The sequence below is a fragment of the Trematomus bernacchii genome, unplaced genomic scaffold (genome assembly GCF_902827165.1).
Source record: "Trematomus bernacchii unplaced genomic scaffold, fTreBer1.1, whole genome shotgun sequence".
NCBI classification, from domain to species: domain Eukaryota; kingdom Metazoa; phylum Chordata; class Actinopteri; order Perciformes; family Nototheniidae; genus Trematomus; species Trematomus bernacchii.
In genome coordinates, this window is record NW_022987591.1 from 438,959 (window position 1) to 460,308 (window position 21,350).

A 21,350-nucleotide genomic window follows, 5' to 3' on the forward strand; every position below is an offset into this window, starting at 1 on the left:
GACTAAAAGATTTGCTGAGGGGTATCATCTCGGACCCCGACCCACATTCTTCCATTTCTGGGACTCATAACATCTCCCCCTTCATCCCACCATCACTCTCAACCTCCCACCTCCCTGTCAGACCGACGTATCCATTACGCCATCTCCGTCCAAACCACAAATGACATTTATGACTCACCAATTTCACAGTTCAACGGCTAAATTGCAGTTTCACCATAACAATACACCTCAGGGAAGTATCAGATCTCCAGGACAAACACAAGTTGATCCTAAGGTAGTTAAAGAGGGGAAATATTAGCGTGGGACAAAATAACTGGTTTATTCATAAAAACTCAAATCTACCACTTAACCCTTGTGTTGTGTTCGAAAGCTGTTACGCAGCGTCCACACGGCGGCGTGCGTTGAAGCTTGCCGGCGGGCGTGTCTGAAGCTCGACCAACAACCAATCACATGAATCTCCCGCCCCGGACACACAAGCACGCAGTTTGATTGGCTAGAGCTTGTACTGGCATATGATTTGATTGGCTGACGCTTCCGTCGAAGCTTCAAAAGTTGAACATTGCTCAACTTTTGAAGCGAGCAACGCGAGCAAAGCGAAGCGACGCTCCCACAATGCAGTTGGGCAAAGTGTGACGTCACCCCATTCAAAGTGAATGGGCAGAAGCGTTGAAGCTTCAACGCACGCCGCCGTGTGGACGGGGCCGTTACCGTTCATGGTGTTCGCAGGTCAATTTTGACCCATGATTTATCGCAGTCCAAAACACTAAAAAATAATGACTATCATCCAATATTGTTTTAACTACATCATAACTAACTTATAATGCATTCATAACCGTACAATCCTGTTGTTATTTTTATTTTATGGCCCCAAAACACATTACACCACATATTGCACACGTGCATGTGTGTGTTCAGGTTCAAGTGTGACCCCTAATTTCCACCGGGTCTGTCTGCGTCGCGTTACGGCCGCGTTACGGCTGCGCCGCGGCGTTCGCAAAGATCACGGCCACTCTATAGTCAATGGGTGGAAACTAGGGGTTAGTGTACATATTCTTTGTGAAAGGTCGAGTTCCCGTGGGGGGAGGGGGGCAGAGGGATGGGAGAACAGGTGCATGTTGCGAAAAAATTATTGTTACAGTGGATGAAGGGGATGGGGGTGGGGTGTCTAAAGTCAAAGATGAATCTTGATTGGGCCAAATTTGACCTCGAGTCACCCACAACAATGCTGCTGGGTCTACACAGACCCAAACACCAAATTATACACTTTTTTTTTTAAGAGACCTTCAGACTTGGCTAAAATTGTCAAAATCAGTTTTGTAGTGTTTATATAGCTGTTGTGGAGGATATCATGAAGCCTTGTTCCGATAAAAAAAACTAGAGCGTAGTTATTATATAATTTTAACTTGAAATGGGTCACGGGAGACCCAAATATAACATAAGGGTTAATCCTTTCCTCACTTGGTACAGACCAAATACACACACACAGAAACACAGAAACACACACAGGCAGAGTGGGGCATGCCTGCCTCGCTACTTGAGTATCAGGGTCAGGGAAGAATTATCTTTGCCACCCAGAGACAGAGCCTGTGAAAATACAGGGACACAAATACACAACTCTTCCAAACGTAGGCATTTTTATAACTCTGGGGGACAAGGGTCATCCTGTTTTTGCCTAACCAAGGTGCTTTTGCTTGGTTGGTGGCCAATCACAGGAACAGGGTCAGCTGTTGTCTCTGTGGGGGGTGATGGGCGGGAGATGGGTGAATAAGATCACACTCAAACCAGACCACAGGCAGCTTTGTCAGCATGTTGGGCAGCATGACCAACAGATCAAGTCTTACGATTATTAGCTTATAAAGGAGAATATTAACATATTTATCAGGCTGTACAGGCATTAACAGGACTCAGTAATGCTTCCTCCGTATATAAGTTGTGTTCCCTGGGGTTCACACTGCCCTGGAACATCATGGCCAGGAGCAGGAACCTGGCAGCACGGAGAAGCTCGTCATTCCCACCAGCCTTTCCACAATCCCTCCATCCAACATCCCACACACAAACTCTCACTGCAAGAATCTGCTAATCTACCCTTCTTCCTATACTCCTCCTCCTCCTCCTTTAGGAATGACTAATGACTCATTCTGATTAAATGACCACCAAGGGAGAGAAACTCTTTTCTGTTAATATTATATAAACAGAGGGGAAATGTACTTAAGAACAGATGATGCGGTGAAATTATTGGGAGCAAAGGTCACATTGGTCTAAATATTAGCTTGTTGGTTAACTCTCAAACAGAGTGTAGTGGGTAAAGGCAATCTGACATTATCTTTTCATTATGATCTTTCTATTTAAGTCAGCCTGACCCATGCGAGTCTCAGAGTTATGACATTTGATGGTGATTGCAGTGGTGGACCGTGAAATGTTTATACTGTATATTCACTCCTGGCCACCGTTCAGCCCCACTGATTGTAAAGAAGCCCAAACAGGATGCTCTGATACTCAGTCAACGACATGTAACTGTGTATGTGGAGACAAAGAAGAGACAAACACTCTGAAGCGACCTGTAGACATGGGCTAAACATTGAGATCCACATGAACAAAGGTGCAGGATACAAAAGCAATAAGACAATGAGAAGAGAAATGTATAAGACTGCATTTGAGCCAAGTATGTGTGTCATTGTATAAGTGATGAGGAAAGCCCCTTTCTGTTCACCGTGCAGCTTTGGATGGATGACAGGAACACAAACTTCCTGTTATGGACCTCCCGTGGGTGGATAGGAAAATATACTACCGCCAACAATAAATCCAGAATGTTTAATAACCCAGATTTTAGTGGCGTCATTTAATCAGTAACAAGATGTTCAGCCCAGATATACACCTCTTCACCAATCTCCTCATCTGTCCAGATGTCCTATGTCTGTGTCGTGTTTGTGCTTCTAAATGAGGCAGGCTGTGGATAAAGGTTTCCTCTGCGGATTTGTTTAACCTCATACGTTGGTTCTCAACCTCCGCAATCATAACCGCTCTTTAACCTTAATCTACATTGAACAATTCATTCCATTGCCAATAAAAGAGCAAACAATATTGTTTTGTCGATCAAACATCTGGGGAAATGAATGTTAAAGACACTCTGCTCAGCTTGATGCCAGCGAAGGAGACACGCAAAAGCTCTTTTGGCATCTTTTTTGTCAACATGTTAATCACAAGTCATTCATGAACGAAATTGTTGGCACTTTATAAGGACATCTCAGAGTTGCAATAATGGTGAAACTCCCCACATGATGATCCAGGCTCCCTTGAGGGGTGTCAATCTTCCGCAATGTGAAATAATACAAACTGATCAACAGCCTTAACTTTGAATGTGACACAGTCCACCAAGATTTACTCCCCCTCACCTGGATTTCTGATACTCTTGTGTGAGAGATGTTTCCGCTGCAAACCCCACCCACGCTTGAAAATAAAGCCCCACATCTGACAAGCCTTTCAGCAGAAGGTGACCGCTGTAGTTATGTTCATTTCAACAAACGGCCCAAATGAGGATCAACACACAGAGCAGTAAACCTCTCAACTCTTTCTGTTCTCAGGGGAGGTTTGGAGCCCCAGTTGTTCTCCTGTTTTCCATTAAATTCAAGGAGTTTATGAATAGGGAAACTCTATCTGGAAAACTATTTAAAAGTGTACCTGTCTTCTGTTTTAAATGTTGGACACAAACTCAAGCTGTGAAAATAACATTGGTCAAACATTTACTCCGATAAAAATAAATCTGCTTTCTGCTTTCATGTAAATAGTTAATTCTTAATTAATGTAAAGCATAGCTGGTATAGTTCCACTTGCCTCAGACTTGCGGATATAAGTAGACAATATTCAAAATGTTAATGGGAAAGTTTATCAGATTCCCTACATTTTCTTTGCCAAACTTGAGAAATAGTTAAATCTCCTCTGGCTTTCTGGACTACGGGAAAAAGACCATACCAACATAACAGCTCAAATAGACTTTATTCTAAGGAGACCCATTCATGAAGGTTATTTGATTATCTAAACATACCAATGATTAACTTCATACACATCTGTGTCTCCCTCATTACCTCGTCATACCTCCCTGTAACACACACACACATAGACACACACGAACACACACACACACTTCAGCTACTGTAGGCAGTCTGCCCCACCCTCCCTCTCTTTCTCTGTCTCTCTTCTCCTCCAGCAGTGGAGAGAAAAGAAGAGGCTGGACTGGAATACTTTGACTGGAGTAGATTCAGTGGTTGAAAAAGAAACATTAACAACTTTATAATACAACAAATATATATTCTACACAATCTGGAATAAAGAGAGTAACCATAAAACACAGAAATGTGTCTATTTCAACGACTAAAACTCTATCACAGATGATCACAGTTAATGATGTTTAAACACACTGAATTTGACACAAACACAGCCGGTTGCCCAGAGACAGACTCGCCTATACATAGGACATACAGTTTACTATGTATGCACACTATGACAAACTAAGATCCTCCTGTCTAAAAGTTGCGCACCTTAACTTAAACAGGTAGAAAGTGTAGGTGACACAAGTATACTTTTAAGCTCCCTGTGTTTTAAATGCTTCATCCACTTACCTCAGCCCCTGTCAGGTCCACAGTGGAGTAGAGAGCCGCCAGCAGCAGTAACAGGGTGCCGGACGGTAACAGCATTGTGCGGTGCGCGCTGGTTACCTTGTGCGCAACAGTGCAGAGTGTCCGCTAACAACCACCTGTGTGCCGCTTCTTGTCCTCTTTCTTCAAGTAACTGTTAAACTTATCGGCAGAGCACGGACAGCACGTTTGGCTGCATCTTTGTCCGAGACGTTATGAGGTTCTGATCAATGCAACTTGGTCTTGTTTCTTCTGCACCACACCCCCCTCCCAAAACGACCACCCTCGCCCATGCAAACGAGCTCAAACCCTGCTCTAACAAACACTTTGACTTTTCTCCGTAAGAAGAGGGACTACTCGGCACACTTTGGTGTGTTTTTGTGACAATATTTCAGCAGGTTTTGGTGCAACTGCTACCTGTTTTTAAACTGTTTTGCTCGGGATCCCGCGCATCTTCTTCCCGTGATATCAATTTCCTCTACCGAACCACCGCACCCAATCCAGGGGTAACTGTAAGTAAATTACTTTATCAAACGGATATTGAATGAATTACATTTACAAGAGAAAACACGATGTATCATTGCAACTGTCGCAGGAGAGGGGTTTAATACGGAGCACCTAATGAGGTCAATTTCTCAGCAAAATAGTTACAATGATAAAGTTGTAAATCACTTTAGACGCTAACCAGGCGGGTCAAATATATTGACTCTCATCAAGCATTAGTGATATTTGACGTTTATGGTGTTGGTGTGCCTCAGGTCGGGCAGACATGCTGTAGAAGTGTCTCTATACTGAGACAGCGGAGTGGACCTGAAGTTTGCGGTGCGCATGAGTGGGACCATGCAAGGACAACACGAGAGAGGACTGAAGAACCTGAGGTGAGCGGGGCATTTTACTGCAAATCATCTCCATATATTCATAAATTAGCAGCATTATTAACACTGTCATTTGTTTGACTACAGGCTGCTGCTTCTGTATCTTTTCATTGCCACCCTCGCCTCTGGAGTGCACGCGGTAAGTGTTATCTCCCTCGTGTTTTTAATTTTGTTTTGCTTGTAAACGTTCACTTGCAAACTGATTGATAATGAAGTTATAAAACGTAAACCTGAACGTGTCTCCGGGCTGGGTTTGTATCTGGGAGCTGCTCGGCAGATGCCCATGCAGACCGTGGGAGTGTCTGTTTGGGGAGGTTCTCATGTAGGAGGGTCCTTGGCTTTGCATGCCGGTAAAAAACAGCATGTTTAAATGTTGTGAAATAGCTCATGTTGAAATGCCAGTGGTTTAAATAAGGACATTCTATTTGTTTTGCAAACTGGATAAACAGAAATGAGCTATCATAATAAGGCTAGAATTTAGCTTTGATTTGCTTGACCTTTAACCTGGTAGTGATTGAAAGGTGGGGTCATGACCTCTGAAGGCATGACAACAAAATGCTGATCTTTATTACTACAAATGTGCCATGCTGGGCTAATATGATACAAAATAACTTCTTAATGAGAAAGGCATGCTCAACATTCTTTTATGTTTGTATGTGTCAATCTTTCTGTCAGTGTTTAAAGAACCAGACTTACATTATAAAAAGACAATACAGTCTTCACTTATGTCTGCATGGTGGCCCTTAAGTTCATTTTGACATTTATGTAATGGATTGATATAGTTTCTGTCTCGAGCACATTTTAAGAGATCGCTGATCATATTGTGCATAAATTAATCAAAACCAACAGCCTAAGCTATGAATCCATACAGTATGCATTAAGAAGAACCATATTCATGATTTGGAGGTTTTCGTTGTTCAAATCTGTCTTAAATCAATTCTCACGTGGACATGTGATATTGGTTCTTTAATCATTCCCCCTATTCACACTGACCATAAGGTGACCCATCAATTTACTTTAGGAAATGGGTTCAAAATGCACAGTCCTTAATCCAAGAGCTGTCTTAAATTCAGATGAAGCTAATAAACATTTTAGCAGTCTTAGTTAGACAAATCCAATGAGTCAGTGTCAATCTTATCAGTGTGGGATTCCGTCTTTTTGTCCATGGAAACAATAAGAGGACATTTTGTAACAAAGAAAATGAAACTTGCACAACCATTATATATATATATATATATATAATGCATAATATATTTCCTTGAATACAAACTCAAGGAAAGATTCACCATCATGAGGTCCTGCTGAAAAGAGTTGGTGAGAGGTCAAAGGTCAGGTCCCTTCAGCAGCCCAATGTGCTAATGTCCTAGATCTTGATACTTTACCTCTTTCAACTCACGTGTAATCTGTCTAAAGGTATGTTAACACTGGATTGATGACAAGTTGCTGTCCCTAGCAAACCAACTGTGACAGGTGCAAAGATGTAATCCAAAAAGCACAAATAAAATAATAAATAAATCCTTTGGACTAAACCTTCCTGTTCACGTAAATGTACTTATTATGTTTCCCTATATGCATAAAAACTCCACTTGAATTAAAGTTAAAGAGAGAATACAGAAGAGAATACCAATAAAAATGGTCCTCCAATAATTAATGAATCTCTTTCTCTCTCCTAACCTCCTGACTTTGCATGACATACTTTATTTTTCCTTACATCAACCTAAAAAATGTTGGCTTGATGAAAGGAAATAAGATTGCACATGTGTCCACTCTTTATGTGTTTGTGAGCATGCAGCATGCAAGTGTGTTTTTTGCTTTTGTTGTTTGTTGCAACTTGTAACAACATCAGATGGCCATTGGTCTGGTCAGACATTTGAAATCATATTTTAGGCTCTCGGATAAACCATTTATTTTTCCTTGGGTGTAATGAAAAGGCCCATTGTCTCTTGCTTTGATCAGATTTGGTCAAACCTTAATTAAAAGCATGTGACCCGACTCAGCTCCTCTGTGTATTGTGCAGCTTTGCTCCAAGGCGGTGATACTGGAAGACAGAAGTCTAATTTTAGTTTGGCAACATCCATGTGCTCTGTGCAGGCTGTTAACTGTCAAATGAAGAAACAGCTCTTATTGATTATACAATTACTTAAGTTACAACCAAATAGATTCAGTTGTCTGAGTTTATGTTAGTCTGAGTGTGGCTACAGTACAACCAGCATATACATGTTTGGTGAAACACCTACATCTGTACTCATTAAAGAAGCTGTTGAAAGGGTAATAAGGATCCTGTTTCAGCTGTTATGAGCTCTGAGAAATGAGGTAGTGATTTTAATGTCAAAAGGGTGACAAAAGCAGTTACCAAACATCACTCTCTGAAGTTTCCCATCTGACACAGAATTTCTAAAGCCGCTTCCCAGGAAATGTGTTTCTGTGTAATATCAAATCGAAATCTGACCCACGGGACAGTTTCAGTACTTTGAACCAGACCCCAGCCTCTCTGTAGGATAAATGTTTCCCACCATCCGTCTCCACCTCATGTTTTAGATTTAGAATTACACTTCCTATTGAAAGTATATTTCTCATGTGAGATTTAATTAGTGTCACCTTCCTTCTCACTCTGCCATAGTGAGATTTACCTCTGTGAGTAGGACTAGTAACAAATTGCATGTTGTTCAAGCACATTGGTGGGAAAATGTGTTTGCGTCTGTTTTCCGAACGTTAAGGCGGGGTGAAAAGCCAACCTTTAGGAAGAGAGGGCTTACGCATTTACCACTTACATGTGGGGATAGCACTATTCATCAGAACATATTTTCTTTCCTGGGAAGCATTTAGAGTGTTGCAAGGAGTTGTAAACATAAAAGAGTGAGTCAAAGAAAAGGGATTGAGCAACCCTGATTGCTTTCCCATCTCAGCACTGCTGGCCATCACAGTGTGAAGTGGGTGTGAATGTCTAAAGGTCAGTCTTTCGGAAAGTTACGAAAAGCATCCTACCCATTTTCAATGTTGGAAAAGTTCAAGTATTATGGCTTTTCCAATCAAGTTTAATCATCCGACACACAGTTTTGACTGAGTGTACTTCCACCTGAAATTCCTCAGTGTTCACCAATTGTTGTTCCTGAAATTGTTGTGCATACTAAGCATGTTTTTTATAGTTAATCAATTTGCAGAACATTTAATTAATAAACCAATTTCTATTACATTCCATTAAAGTGTCCCATTGCTTCAAATGTCTTGTATTGTTCGACCAACACAAATGTATTTGGTCACATATACTGTATGACAAAAACATTTATCATCTCCTGAAATTTGGCAAACCGGAATTTTCCAAAATCACTGAAATTCACTGTGTTCTTTCATAAATGACAAGCTTATTAACCCACCTTTTAAGTGTGTCGGTCATATCTCTAAGGCCTTGGCCACAGTTTATTCGCTATATCAGAAGATTGTCTTTTCTGGATTTCCTGCTTTTTATTTTACATGACGAGGCAAGACTAACATTTCAAGTAAAACAACTTCTATTCATGTGCACCCCACTTCATGAACATGAACCTTGCACACAAAAACTGTTTATCAGTGTCCATTGGCGGAGGAAGGAAGGCTCTTGAGGCCGTAATGTTAACAGGATGTTTCATATAGGACCCTTTGAGAGGCTCTTATTCTTGTGTGTTTGAGAATATATTTCAATATGTCTTTGAGCGTGGTTTAATGAGGGGGATGATGCTGGCTGAGGTTTTCCTGAGTTGTGGGAATCCGCACTGTGACCATGGAAGAGATGTTTTTGGCTACAGATGTTTAACAGTACCTGAAACCCCAGCAGCAACATCTGCTTTTGCAATTACCAGCTAAGTGGATGATCGTGATAAATGTTTTTTCTGCATTTGCCTTGTGCTTTTCTGGCAAGTTTCACATTGAAACTACTCAGGCAAACTTATATCAAACTGCGTATGTTATAAATATTCCTAAGAAAATAGGAAAAATATGCAAATGATGGAAATGCAGTTTACTTGGTTAAACATCTGTGCCGTTCATTTGGGAAAAAGAACAAAGCATAAGCCTAAATGTAAATGAGTGCTGTGTGATGGGGTCAGTAATGGAAAGCCGACACGTGACTGACCTTTTGAATTTGATTGTTTTATGTTTGAGGAAGGCGTGTGTCCGGGGCGAGGGGGAAGATGTCTGCCTGTGATAAGGATAGAAAAATGTCCAGAACATCCCGCCAAAATAGTGGCTGTGATATAGAGAGTGCCTGGCTGTAACAATCAGGGGAAGAGCCCATTGTGCTGTGCTGCAGGAAGCCTCAGATGAGAAACCCATGTGTGGGGCTTCCCTGTCACTGGTGTGTGCCAGCAATAATGTGTGTGTGTGTTGTGTGGCGACAGGCATTTTCCACTGAGGTGTTGCCCTCACCTCAGAGACCGACCTCTCTGACCTTTCTGCATTTTTACTGCCTAACGATTGTGTGGATGCACGTGCATGCATGCTCCCATGTGAATGGATGTACACTGTGCGTGTCTTTTGTTTCGCTTAAGAATTGTTTCCTCAGGAACAGCTGTTTAAAATGGGTCTTTGACTTGGTGATTATTTGATTAGTGTCTGTGGTTTTAGCATTGTAATGGTGAGGAAAGGCTTGGTGAGCTTGGCTGTTTGCCCCCATTTGGATACAAAATGCCTTCTTAAACAAGCACACATGTACAATTTTGAACAATGTTAAAAGCAGATGAGTAAAACGTCAGTAAATGTGCACGAGATTTGTTTATATTGGGGCTCCGAAAGATGTCTTGAATTAGTCACCCAAGTTGCTCTCCGTCATTGTCAGGATGCATGAGTGTGTGCCCCTACATTTCTCACGGGCTGTGTGTGGGGGCTTTGTTTATCTGTGGGGTAAGTAAAGTTTGGTTTCATGGAAAACATCCTGTGCTTAGAGAAAATAGACTATCCAGAGAAGCTCTCCAAACAGGAAAAGGAAACGGGGTGAAGTTAAATGTGTCAAGAGTTTCTTTACAACCCTACTGGACCTCACATAGTTCCACTTCTCCAGAGAGTTGTACAGTATATTCACAATGTAGACTCTGGTTCATACTGTACATGAGAAAGAGAAGGAAATATATATTAGATGTCTAAGGGAATGATGGCAGCCAATGTTCTGTCTCTGTTCTGGTCTCTCTCCAGATACCTTGAAGTGTTCACTCACTATACAGTCTAAAGGACAACTTTAAATAAACTAAGTCTAGAGTGTTTATTAGTATATACAGTTCATATTTTATTTCGAAAGTATTCACATGGGCTTATCAGTGGATTTTTCAAGATGCTGTGTGGTCTCTGAGGCTAACGGGTGGTTACAGTCATCTTTGTACTCTCTCCATCAGTTATTTTCTTAGCACTCATACATCAAAACATATAATTGTATTTTTTTTAGCAGTTATAACGATGTGAAAGTAATATAAGAGTTCAATATCCCAGGGCAAAGGAATATTAGAATACCAGTGTTTTGATTGTGTATAATCACCCTTTATGCTTCATGTGCTTCCTAAGTCATGTGTGACAGCCAGCAGTACCACTGCCCTGCTACAGTACTGTATGTGAATACACACACACACACACACACACACACACACACACACACACACACACACACACACACACACACACACACACACACACACACACACACACACACACACACACACACAACTAACAACTTTCATTATCTATTGCTTTTACTTTTGCTGGATAGCTTTTTGAAATGATCAAGAAATGAATCACATTTGTATTCTTGAATCTCTGTGCATTAAGCCATTGTGTATAATACTGCAATATTGCTCGTAATTTTTGTCAGGTTGGATTTTTACTTAAAGTGGACCTATCATGCTATATTTGAATAATATAGTGTAGGACCATACCTATATAAGGCATATTTATACTTTTTTTTTTTTCAAAATACCAAACAGATCATGCATTTTAGCCATGCCTCATTTCGCTCAATTTGACAATTTATAGCTCTGTTTTTGCAAGGGCTGATTCTGTGAGAACAGCACCATCTACTGGCCTGGCATATGTACTACAACGTCTCCAGCGCTTTCGAACGGCAATGGCCGTGGCTGTCTCCTCCTGATTGGTGGAGTTGGCCCAATAGCCGTAGCGCCACCGTCCTGACGTCAGGACAGTGTTCAAATCTGGATCAGTTTTGATCAGATCCGTTGCAGCCCCTTTTTTAGAGATTTGGGTATGGAGGAAAATAGAGAGGGTTGTGTTTTCTGACACTTGGTGAGTTCCCTGGAACACCGGGGACACATATTCATGTATAAAAGACGTACAAAAGTGCATTTTGCATGATAGGTCCCCTTTAATTTCTACATCACTGTTATCAATGTGATGTGGTATGATGAAGTTTATTTGCTTATCATTCCCATCTTGATTTTAATCTGCATTAACTTTAAGAAATGAACATCATCACAATACACTATATCAATGCATTAGTACATATAAGGATTTCATCTATATTGCCCACATCTGCGGTATTCCTACTGTATGTAAATATACTATGAAGTAAATACAGTACCTACCTTCTTATTGTGGGTATTGTCCACAGTATTGATGTCTAATTTATGTAATATTTAATGTAAAGCGCTTTGAGCGCTAAAATAAATGCCATGAAATATTCTTATAATTACTTCAAACTTGGAAACACATGCCCATACGTATTTACCCTTGACTTTATTTCTTACATTGGAATTTATATAGTACAATTTATACAAATATTTAATCCATTTTGATTGAAGTTTTTATACATGCAACTTTGTTTAAGCATTTTTTTAAGCATCTTCTCGACCTTTCTCCTCTGAACTGTAAATCAGGGCTTTGTTTAAACTGTCATTGCTGTTGTAAGGTCCTGCAGTCTAACCTGACTTTTCTTTGACTTGGAATGAAGTTTGAAAGTAAACTCTTCGTGGACGTTGTCTTTGCGAATTCCCTATATTCTGTACATACCCACCCCTGTCATTTGCCCTTTCTCCATCTCACAGTGATTAATGGAGGGACACAGGGGTCCCATCAGGCCGTGCAGAAAGAATTCCTCTCAGTGCTCCCAGGCTTCAGTCTGCACAGCTCCATCCCTCACTTCCTTTTATAGCCTCGTTCTGCCCCAGTCTACTGTCCCCTCGCTCGCTCTCCATCTATCTCTGAAAGGGACACTTGGCAGACGTTGTGTCCTCCCTCTCTTTTACTCTACTTCCCTCAGCTTGTCTCCTTCACATTTCAGCTCCCCCTCCCCTCCCCTCCCTCGTTCTACACGTGCGTCTCTGCTCGTCTGTCTCTCCTCAGTAGAGGTGAGTTTCTCAGTGAGCTCAGACGGAAGGATTGTTTCAGCTGTGTTTACACAAAGACCATACGTACTCTTACAAAATGACTCTCGACTTGTTAGATTATGTGCCGGTTGGTCCAACTGGTTTCCACACGGTGATTACATTCCTGAAGTCATCTGTTTGAATTTTATTTATGGATACTTATTTTGGTGATGCACTTAATGTAGTCATATCTTGCGGTATGTAGGTCCTCCATAACGACACAACTTTATCTAGTAAGAACATCGCCATTCACTGATCTCACTGTCCGGATTTACACATGTTTCATCTGGACCAGAGAAAACCACATTTCCCTCCCAGCTGTGGCCTAATTGATTAGAGTGAATTATTTCTTGTCATGGGAAGAATGTTAACAAAGTTAAGTACGCACTTTGTGATAACATGACCTTGTCAAATGTCCATGTCTCTCTCTCTCTTACCCCTTATCTGTCTTGTGCTTTTTTTGTTTAAGGGTTGGCAATGTCAGCCCCAGCCTGTGCCACTTTGCTTCAGACAATTATATCTCCATGACAATATGTTATAGATTGATATGACATTGTGTAGGCTAATGATAGCGATGGTACCAAGTAGATGAATCCTTATAACTTCAGTGATCCTCTGATTTTCCATCTACCGCCACCATGATCCCTTGAAAACTTTTGGATTGTAATAACTTTAATGATCCCATAGCTTTTCAGTTAGAGCAATAAATACCAATGAACAATTTATTTCATTCAAAAAGTCACAATGTTGGCCTTCTTCTGATGACATTGTCTGCTCATTGGTAGAAGTAAAACAGCAGACGTGACAGTTCTCAGGCCTCTCAGGTGTCCAGTTTCTCACTGAATGGATCCTCCCGTCTGGATGTGATGGATCATCAAGAAGGGGTTGAGGAGCAGGGCCGTCAACATAACACACTTTGACAGGTTGGACTGTTAGCACAAGATCCAGAATGATTCTAATCCCACCTCAATTTGGCTCAGACTGTAGCAGGAAGCATAGATTAGAAGTGTGTCCCACTGGGAAACTGAGTTGGGATTTGTTGTGACCTTAGGCCAGTTAAGGAGAAGGGAGGTCCAGCTGTGTCAGGCCCAGGGCAGAAACCAGAGCTGTGTTTATACTGGAGCCCAGCCAGAGGAGCACCACAGGAGTTTCTGCTCTGCCCTGCTTCTAGTTCATGTTCTCCTTTAAAGTCATGTCCTTCTCTCTCTACAGTTCCCTCTCACTAAACCTCTATGTATTTCAATTTGTAGCTACAGAAACCATACAGTGCACACAGTTGGATCTTTTCCATAGATCTGTGGATATGTCTTAAAATGTTGAGTGGCTCTCCATAGCTGCTCCACAGGAATGTGATAAATCATACCTTGATATGTTTATTCTCACAGCTGTTAGCATTAAGAACTTTGTTTTTGAAATTGTATAGTTCATGCACTAAGTCTTCCCTTCTTTTCCTATTTTTCTTTCACTTGTCCGTTTGTTTAAAAGTACTTGTCTTGGGGTGTTTTTTTTGAGTGCACACTCAACTTTCCAACAGGATGTAGATGGTGTTTGACAGGAAGCAGAGTGAGCTGTAAAGACGTGATGGTGCAGACAAGCTTTACTGAATATCAAGTAGGAAATCTGTGAGATTCATAATGGCCGGCACAAGAACTTCCCTTATCAACATAATGGGGGCCTTTGGGACAACTGGTGTTATATCAAGACATGCCTCAGTAATAAAATCTAAGCCAAGACAAACATTTTCATGTTTGATGTTTTGCTTTTCCGGCTTCTGTATGTGTGTATGTGTTTCTAACCGTTTTGTAAGTGTGTTTGTTTAAAAGTTAGAATTTGATTATTTGATTCAATTCTGTGTGAGACTATTGCGGGAAGCTGAATCTGCACAGAAAGTATAAACTCCCCCTTTCTACACGCTAGCCAATATAAAAGTAAAATAGATTTTTAATCTCAATGAGACCTATCCTGGTTAAATAAAGGTAAAATAAAAATATATATAATAAGGCGTTATAAAAGAGTTATTAAACAAGTTTGTATTTCAGTACTGTACTAAAAATAAAAAACTTAAAAAGGCATTAACATTTATGCAATACATTCTGTGTATTGATAGTTGAAATAGTAAAATCACTATTTATCATTTCACATACTATGCTGTATCTGTAAAAATGTTCGTGACATTTCTTACAGCCCAGAGTCACATAGCAAGACAGCAAAAATGAGCAGCAAAATGTATTGTAGACACAGACATTTGCAGTTTTATGTTTATACCTTTCAGTCACATGACGGACAGACTTGCTTCTTCTCCTTTTATCAAGCAAATGTCCTCACACAAACTCTTCCTTTTTCACGTAGGCAACAGGGAGGCTAGGGAAGTCATTTCAATTATGTTCAAGATCTTTTATCAATTGTACAAATGGTGATCAAGCCTTGAACCGCAGCATAAGGACTTGATTTATTGTTTTTTATTATCACTTTCGTAAGTTAAAGCTGTGTGCATGGGATGTAAAAGACTTGTAACTATCATTTTTAAAGATTTAAGTAACTTGCTAACAAATGTCATTATAGGTTTGTACATATTTGGCCATAAACTAAAGCAGTTATTCAGATGTTAACTCCGGCCTGCATGCTTACAGCGAGTCCTAACAGAGATCGTTCTCAGCTGGTGAAGGGAGTATCACACACCCAGTGCAGATTGAGTCTCACAACTAACATTAAGATATACTGCAGATACACATCAAACAGCATGTTTCCATTACAAATGAGTGTTATACGTACAGAAACTCCCCTTCACATAGTTTCTTCTTAAAAGTGGCCAGGTGTTTCAAATTCTACATGTTTGCACTTTCTCATCATTAGTGTGAGGAAAGGATGCTGCAACCTTGGAACATTAGTAACCGATGAAATACAGTGTATATATTTACACACAAAGAAATACACATTTTTAATGAAAATGGTTCCACTTAAGCAAACACAAAATGCCATGAAAGTGCCCCCTACTTCCTTTTTTGGTATGAATATATACCAGTGTAACCAACAAATGTGAAAAAAAAAGTCAAATGACAGTGGTAGTACAACCAAACATACATGGGATGTAAACGCCAATGCAGTTGCCCGACTGGAAAACACTTTTTAGTTGTGTTCATTGATACCCAGTGTATGATAGACAATGTTATATTTGCACGTCTGCCACTAAGAGCACTGCATTTTTTTATGTACCGTCTTTTAATTATATTAAAAATATTTCATTCAGCCTGCGTAAATAGGCTTGAAAACTCCGTTGGCCATTCGCTGCTCATTGTAAAGCAGATTGCACTGAGCCGCACGTTAACATCTTAAGGCGACTCAGATAAGTATACTGTATGAACAATTTTTTTTCATATAACTCCAACGCTTCAGTGTCAGGATCCCATGGGTTTTCAATGAGTCCGAAGATGTCAGTCATGTTAGTCATGTCTTTTGAAGTTAGGCGGCGATGGCAGCAGCCCTCTGATGGCTCAGTTTACCAGACAAGTGGTTGTAGAAAGCAATTGGCGTCCATCAAATTGATGATGGGATCAAGCATTCCTCTTGGCCACGGTCAAAGTGGAAAGGCCGCAGGTCAGATCCTTTATAAAGGATGAACATCAGCCTCAGACAATCCGCCCACAGATCAACCACTTGTTATGGTCACAGGTTTCCTTGTAGTTGGATTTGGTTTCTGTTGACTCTGGTAGCCTTCAGAGCCTTCATTACCGGTTCTTTCTCCCTCCTCAGTTTCCTCTGTCCTCCTTATAGGCTGAGTTACTGACGGGTAGAAATGTCACCACCTATCCCAGATCAAACATCCTGACCTGCAATAGTCTGTGATCTCTGTTCATTTGATACCTCAAACACAAGGTGGGGTCTCACACAAACACTGTTTATGCTTCACTGTTTCGTTTCATGTGTGAAAACTGAGTAACCATCTCAAAATAGGCAGTTTGTCAATTCCACCACCTGGGGCTCAGAGTGATTCTGTTACAAGAGATATTCCTGTGGCTTCACGGTTTACCTGTAAATGATTTAATGTCTAAGCAACAGCGAGTAAGAAATACTATCCGTGTGACAGAAAGAGTGTTAAAAGTGGCTGTGGTCTGCAAACAAGTAATTTAGGTTTTAGGAGGAAACTGGAGATGTTATCTGAAATGTGTCCTTCTGTGTCTCAACAACGTCACTCCTTTCAGTCAAGGTCAGCACGCACATTTCTGAATTATGTTTTTAGATTATTAATCTCTAGGTATCACGGGATGTTTAAGTGAGTAATACCATGATAGATGTGGAATGTACAGCTGCGTGTCAACATCATGGACTCCCTGTGTTTTATGCCCTGTTTTATGTTGCCATTTGCAAGACGAGACGCAATGGGTGCATTTTCTAAATTCCATTCATGGTTGTTTTATGCACTAATGTGCATTACATACGTTTTTTTTTTTAAATATATATATTAAATACATTTCAAAGGTTTTTGACTCTAATTATTTTAGTCATCATCATGCAGGTTCCTTATTGCTCTGGAATACCATAAACCTTGTGCTTTGGGTGTCTTGGTTTTAGTAAGTGCTAGCTGAAGGCCATAGCCATACGTTTTGCCCATCTCAAATCCTTCATTATTTCTTTGCATGTGTATTTTAGTTTTTCAGTCTTTTAGTTAAACATACTGTCATGCTGTGTTGATTTTTGCTACATTTGACATCATCCAGAAGTGCTAGGAAGTGGTAATGTCTGCGGTTAACCTGCTGTATATGTTACAGTGACTCACAGGCTGACCACAGACAAATCCCACAAGCCAACCATCATCATGTCTGCATGTAGTTTGGTCATCCTTTGTATTTATCAAGGCAATTATACACATCAGAGAAATCCGAGCTCACTGCATCAGAAATCAGAGCTCACTACATCATCCATTAACCCTACCTACATAGGTCTTTAAAAGTCTCTCCAAGCATTATTATCAAAAATGCATGTATGAGTACCAGCAGGAAAGAAAAAAATGAGCGTGAGAAAGAGTGCTGTTGACCCAGCTGGATTTATTTAATTTACTGTACATTGAAGGACATTGTGAGCGAGGCTCCAGTGCAGCCATAAAGAACAGGGAGGCAACAAAAACACATTTCCTCATTAAGAAAAGCATTAATCTGACCACTGTCTCCTGAAGACCTTGAACTATTCTAAGAACTCAAACTCCAGGTTATCTTTATCCAGCACTTTGACAGGAAAAACTGATAAAGGTAGCTGTTAAAAATAAATATACATGTGAACTGCTTGCCTCTACAGTAGACGCCCCTACTCATTAAACATACATAGACACACATAGATACAGTATCAGTAACAGACATCTATCATACAAATGTGACCTCACTGGCTCTATTTTTACAGACTGATATAAATCATAAATATTGACTTATTCTATTACAGTTTGATTTGCTCTGGGTAAGCTGAACCCTCTGAACTTTATGATGGCAAATAAGTGTATTTCTCTAAATGTGGTGTGTTTCTTTAAGGGACAAACAATCCTTAATTGTTTTCCACAATAATGCTTATTTTGTTCTTGTGTCTATGCTTATAGAAATGGATAAACTACTAAACACCCTCCAGACATACTTTAAAACTTGGGAACTTGGCAAGAGAGTAATACTGTAGGATTTGTTTGGCTCAGGAGACACCATGTTGGCTCTTGGGGGATAACAGCAAGTCGTTTCTCTCCTAATTTTCTAATCTGTCTTCCAAGGAATGTTTTTATTTCTCTTTTAACCTTCATGTGTGGTCTGAGTGGTGTACAGGTTCATTTATATAAATGAAAAGTGGGTGACTTTTTGTGGAAAGCATGTTTACATTTATGCACATGATTGCAATTTTGAAGCATAGCAGATGACTGTAGTGGCAGCCCAGATTACTGAAGGTAGTTAGCAGGACAAACAAGATGGTCAACACCGGGGAGCCCTAATGTAAACTAGATAAAGAGACAAATGAACACGGCTAACTGGGGTTTGTTACCTGGTTTGTTGTTTTAAATCATATACACTGTGGTCTTACAATTTTCATAACAAAGTCATTGGAGTGAGTTATAATCTATACTTTGTATTTGAAAATGTGAGAGGTGGGCATGAATAATCACCAGCAGACATCTAGCTGTATCTTCTGGTCTCTATGGCTTACAGATGAAGTCTGTTTTAGTCCGTTTTGCTTGTTGAGAATCAGGATTGGTCCTCTTTCACTACATCTTACAACAATGGTGTCAAATGTATGACACATCTGTAAGACCCTAAACTGGGGTGTCTCAATTCATGCAGTATTTCTCTTTGTTGCATTTAACAGTACGTTTGCATTAAAGGGATTTGTAGTTCTTCATCTGATCTAACCATTTATCATAATTAGCGTGCTGTGGGTCTGCCTTGTTTCAATACTACAAGACATGGCCCCATAGCTTTGATGATACAGGATAAATAAACTGACATATCAATGAGTTAACAATCCATCCAACTTCAAGCTAACTGTCTCTTTTTTTGTTTGTAATAAGTCAGTGTGAACAAAAAAACTGTATTTTCTTTCACCCTGACAAAATGAACCAAACTATGAATAAATACAGCAACATACTGTTTAATCGACCAAGGTGTGCCTTGCAGTATCAGGGAAAAAGTGATCAGTGGGTCATTGTGACTGTGGGTGGAGAAAACAGGATACTGTAGCACATTCCTATTGTCCTTTACTAAAACAGACATCATCTATTTTGAACTTGTTAACTCTAAAGTTTAATTCATGACGCATAGCACAATCATTTGTAATTGCCTTTATGGGAGCCATTCCTTTGTGATTCTTTCCGGAGCAGTCTATTGTCTGGGTTGCGGACTTCCACCTCGACCTGGAGAAAGGTCATGCTATGACTCTGTTACATCCTTATTGGGATGACATGACCTTCTCTACTTGAAACTAAGCATAAAGGTATTCCCTAGAGAGGATGCTTGGATATACCATATTTCAAGCATCAGGATATAAGTAACAAATGCTGTTTAAGGACAGAGTGAATCTGCCACCATGGCATGCAGGCTAAATTAAACCCATCACTTCATGTCTATATCAAACATTTGAAAGGAACCCCTCAGATCCTCTGGTAGTTAACCAAGAAATGCAGCCTTGTGCATTCCATAAAATAGAGGAAGAGGGTCTTTTTGTTGTGGAGATAGGGGATCATTAAAGGACGACGTCTCCATAGTCAAAGAAGGTCTTTGTGTGCTAAGAGTGTCTGAATGTGGCCATTGTAAGAGAGTCTGCTGGGATCTCTGCTGTCAAAGTGAGGAGGGGGAATTATTCTGATTCTTTCTCTGCATATTTGTTGCCATTGTGGGCATAAAGTGGCCATTTTGATTTTGTATTTGTTTAAGAAGGGAGAGGGGAGGGTATTGAAGCATTTGCTATGGTATGGCTGTGTAGGTGGAGCACGTAGGCGAACACAAAAGAGAGACGTCATCTCCGACTACATGGAGCCTTAGCATGTCTAGTCAAAGTTTCACTTATACATTGTAATAGACAGCCACTAATGGGGCTTTGCACCCAATCCCCTTAACCAGCAATTCTTAAAGTATGTAGCACTCTAGAGCCGCAAAATCGTTTACTATAAGTTTTCAAATGTAGCTGTATCATTTTAAAGATTATACCTACATATGGAGTCTAGATGTGACCCTTACACCCTACCATGTTAGCTGGTGGCCCTTATGTTTGTGACACACAGCAATACAATTGTTATTTTATGTTAAAACACTTATTGAAAGTCAGCTTTGCAGTGGTAATTTTAAGTGTCTGGATTTATTTTTGAAAGTTTTGCATGTGAGAGCTTGTGTGTTTCATTAGTAATCTCTCTCAGACTCAATGAGAGAGTTCAATGGAACATTTTAATTAGGTTTCCAGTCCTACATTCAAACCGTGCTGGGGGTTTAAGCAGTCACTGATTAACCCAACAATCTATTTTAAGAACATTTGGATCACTGATTTGCAATGTATAGTGGGTTAAGGTGCGGTTTTCAACACGTTTGTTTTGCTACAGTTTTGTCAAGGCTGTTTTGCTTCTGCTTCTAATGAGTGACAAATGCTGTCATGGCAAAGAATCCAAAAGCAAACTTGGATGTTGCATGTGATTTTGATTTGAAACACCACATGAACACAAACGTTCCCCAAGATGCCGTTCTGTCTTAATGAATGTCTCCAGCTATCTCCGCTAGCTCGGGGTCTCGAGACCTCTGACCTGTGGGTTGGGAAACCCCGTTTGTGTGACTGCTGTCCTTGATCATGTCATGAACCCGCTGAACCCTGTGGACGTGTGTGTGTGATTGTCGTGTTGAGCACAGAACAGTCTGTGATGGTGGGTGGTTTTGTTGCTATGCAGACCTCTAAAGAAATATTGTCCCCGTCACAGGCCGGTCCCAGCCCATCTGATGAATAGCATTTATATGCACATCCATTATGTCTGGACGCGCGTCATGAGTCATTGAAGCCACATG

The 21,350-nt window shown here is 40.4% G+C and overlaps 2 protein-coding genes across 3 annotated transcripts in view; one reads left to right on the forward strand and one right to left on the reverse strand.

The window, feature by feature from the left end:
• The window catches only part of col4a1 (collagen, type IV, alpha 1), a 36,628-nt gene extending 31,784 nt beyond the window's left edge, over nt 1-4,844 (reverse strand). Inside the window, exon 1 of the mRNA XM_034129120.1 lies at nt 4,617-4,844. Within this exon, the coding sequence (XP_033985011.1) occupies nt 4,617-4,691 (75 nt within the window). The 5' untranslated portion in view covers nt 4,692-4,844. The remainder of the gene's footprint in view (nt 1-4,616) is intronic.
• Nucleotides 4,845-4,980: 136 nt separating this feature from the next.
• Nucleotides 4,981-21,350, forward strand: part of col4a2 (collagen, type IV, alpha 2) — a 54,342-nt gene continuing 37,972 nt past the window's right edge. For both annotated transcript variants that reach the window (XM_034129117.1, XM_034129119.1), the window contains exons 1-3: nt 4,981-5,143; nt 5,390-5,509; nt 5,594-5,645. In XM_034129117.1, coding sequence (XP_033985008.1) covers nt 5,460-5,509; nt 5,594-5,645 — 102 coding nt within the window. In that variant the 5' untranslated portion in view covers nt 4,981-5,143; nt 5,390-5,459. The remainder of the gene's footprint in view (nt 5,144-5,389; nt 5,510-5,593; nt 5,646-21,350) is intronic.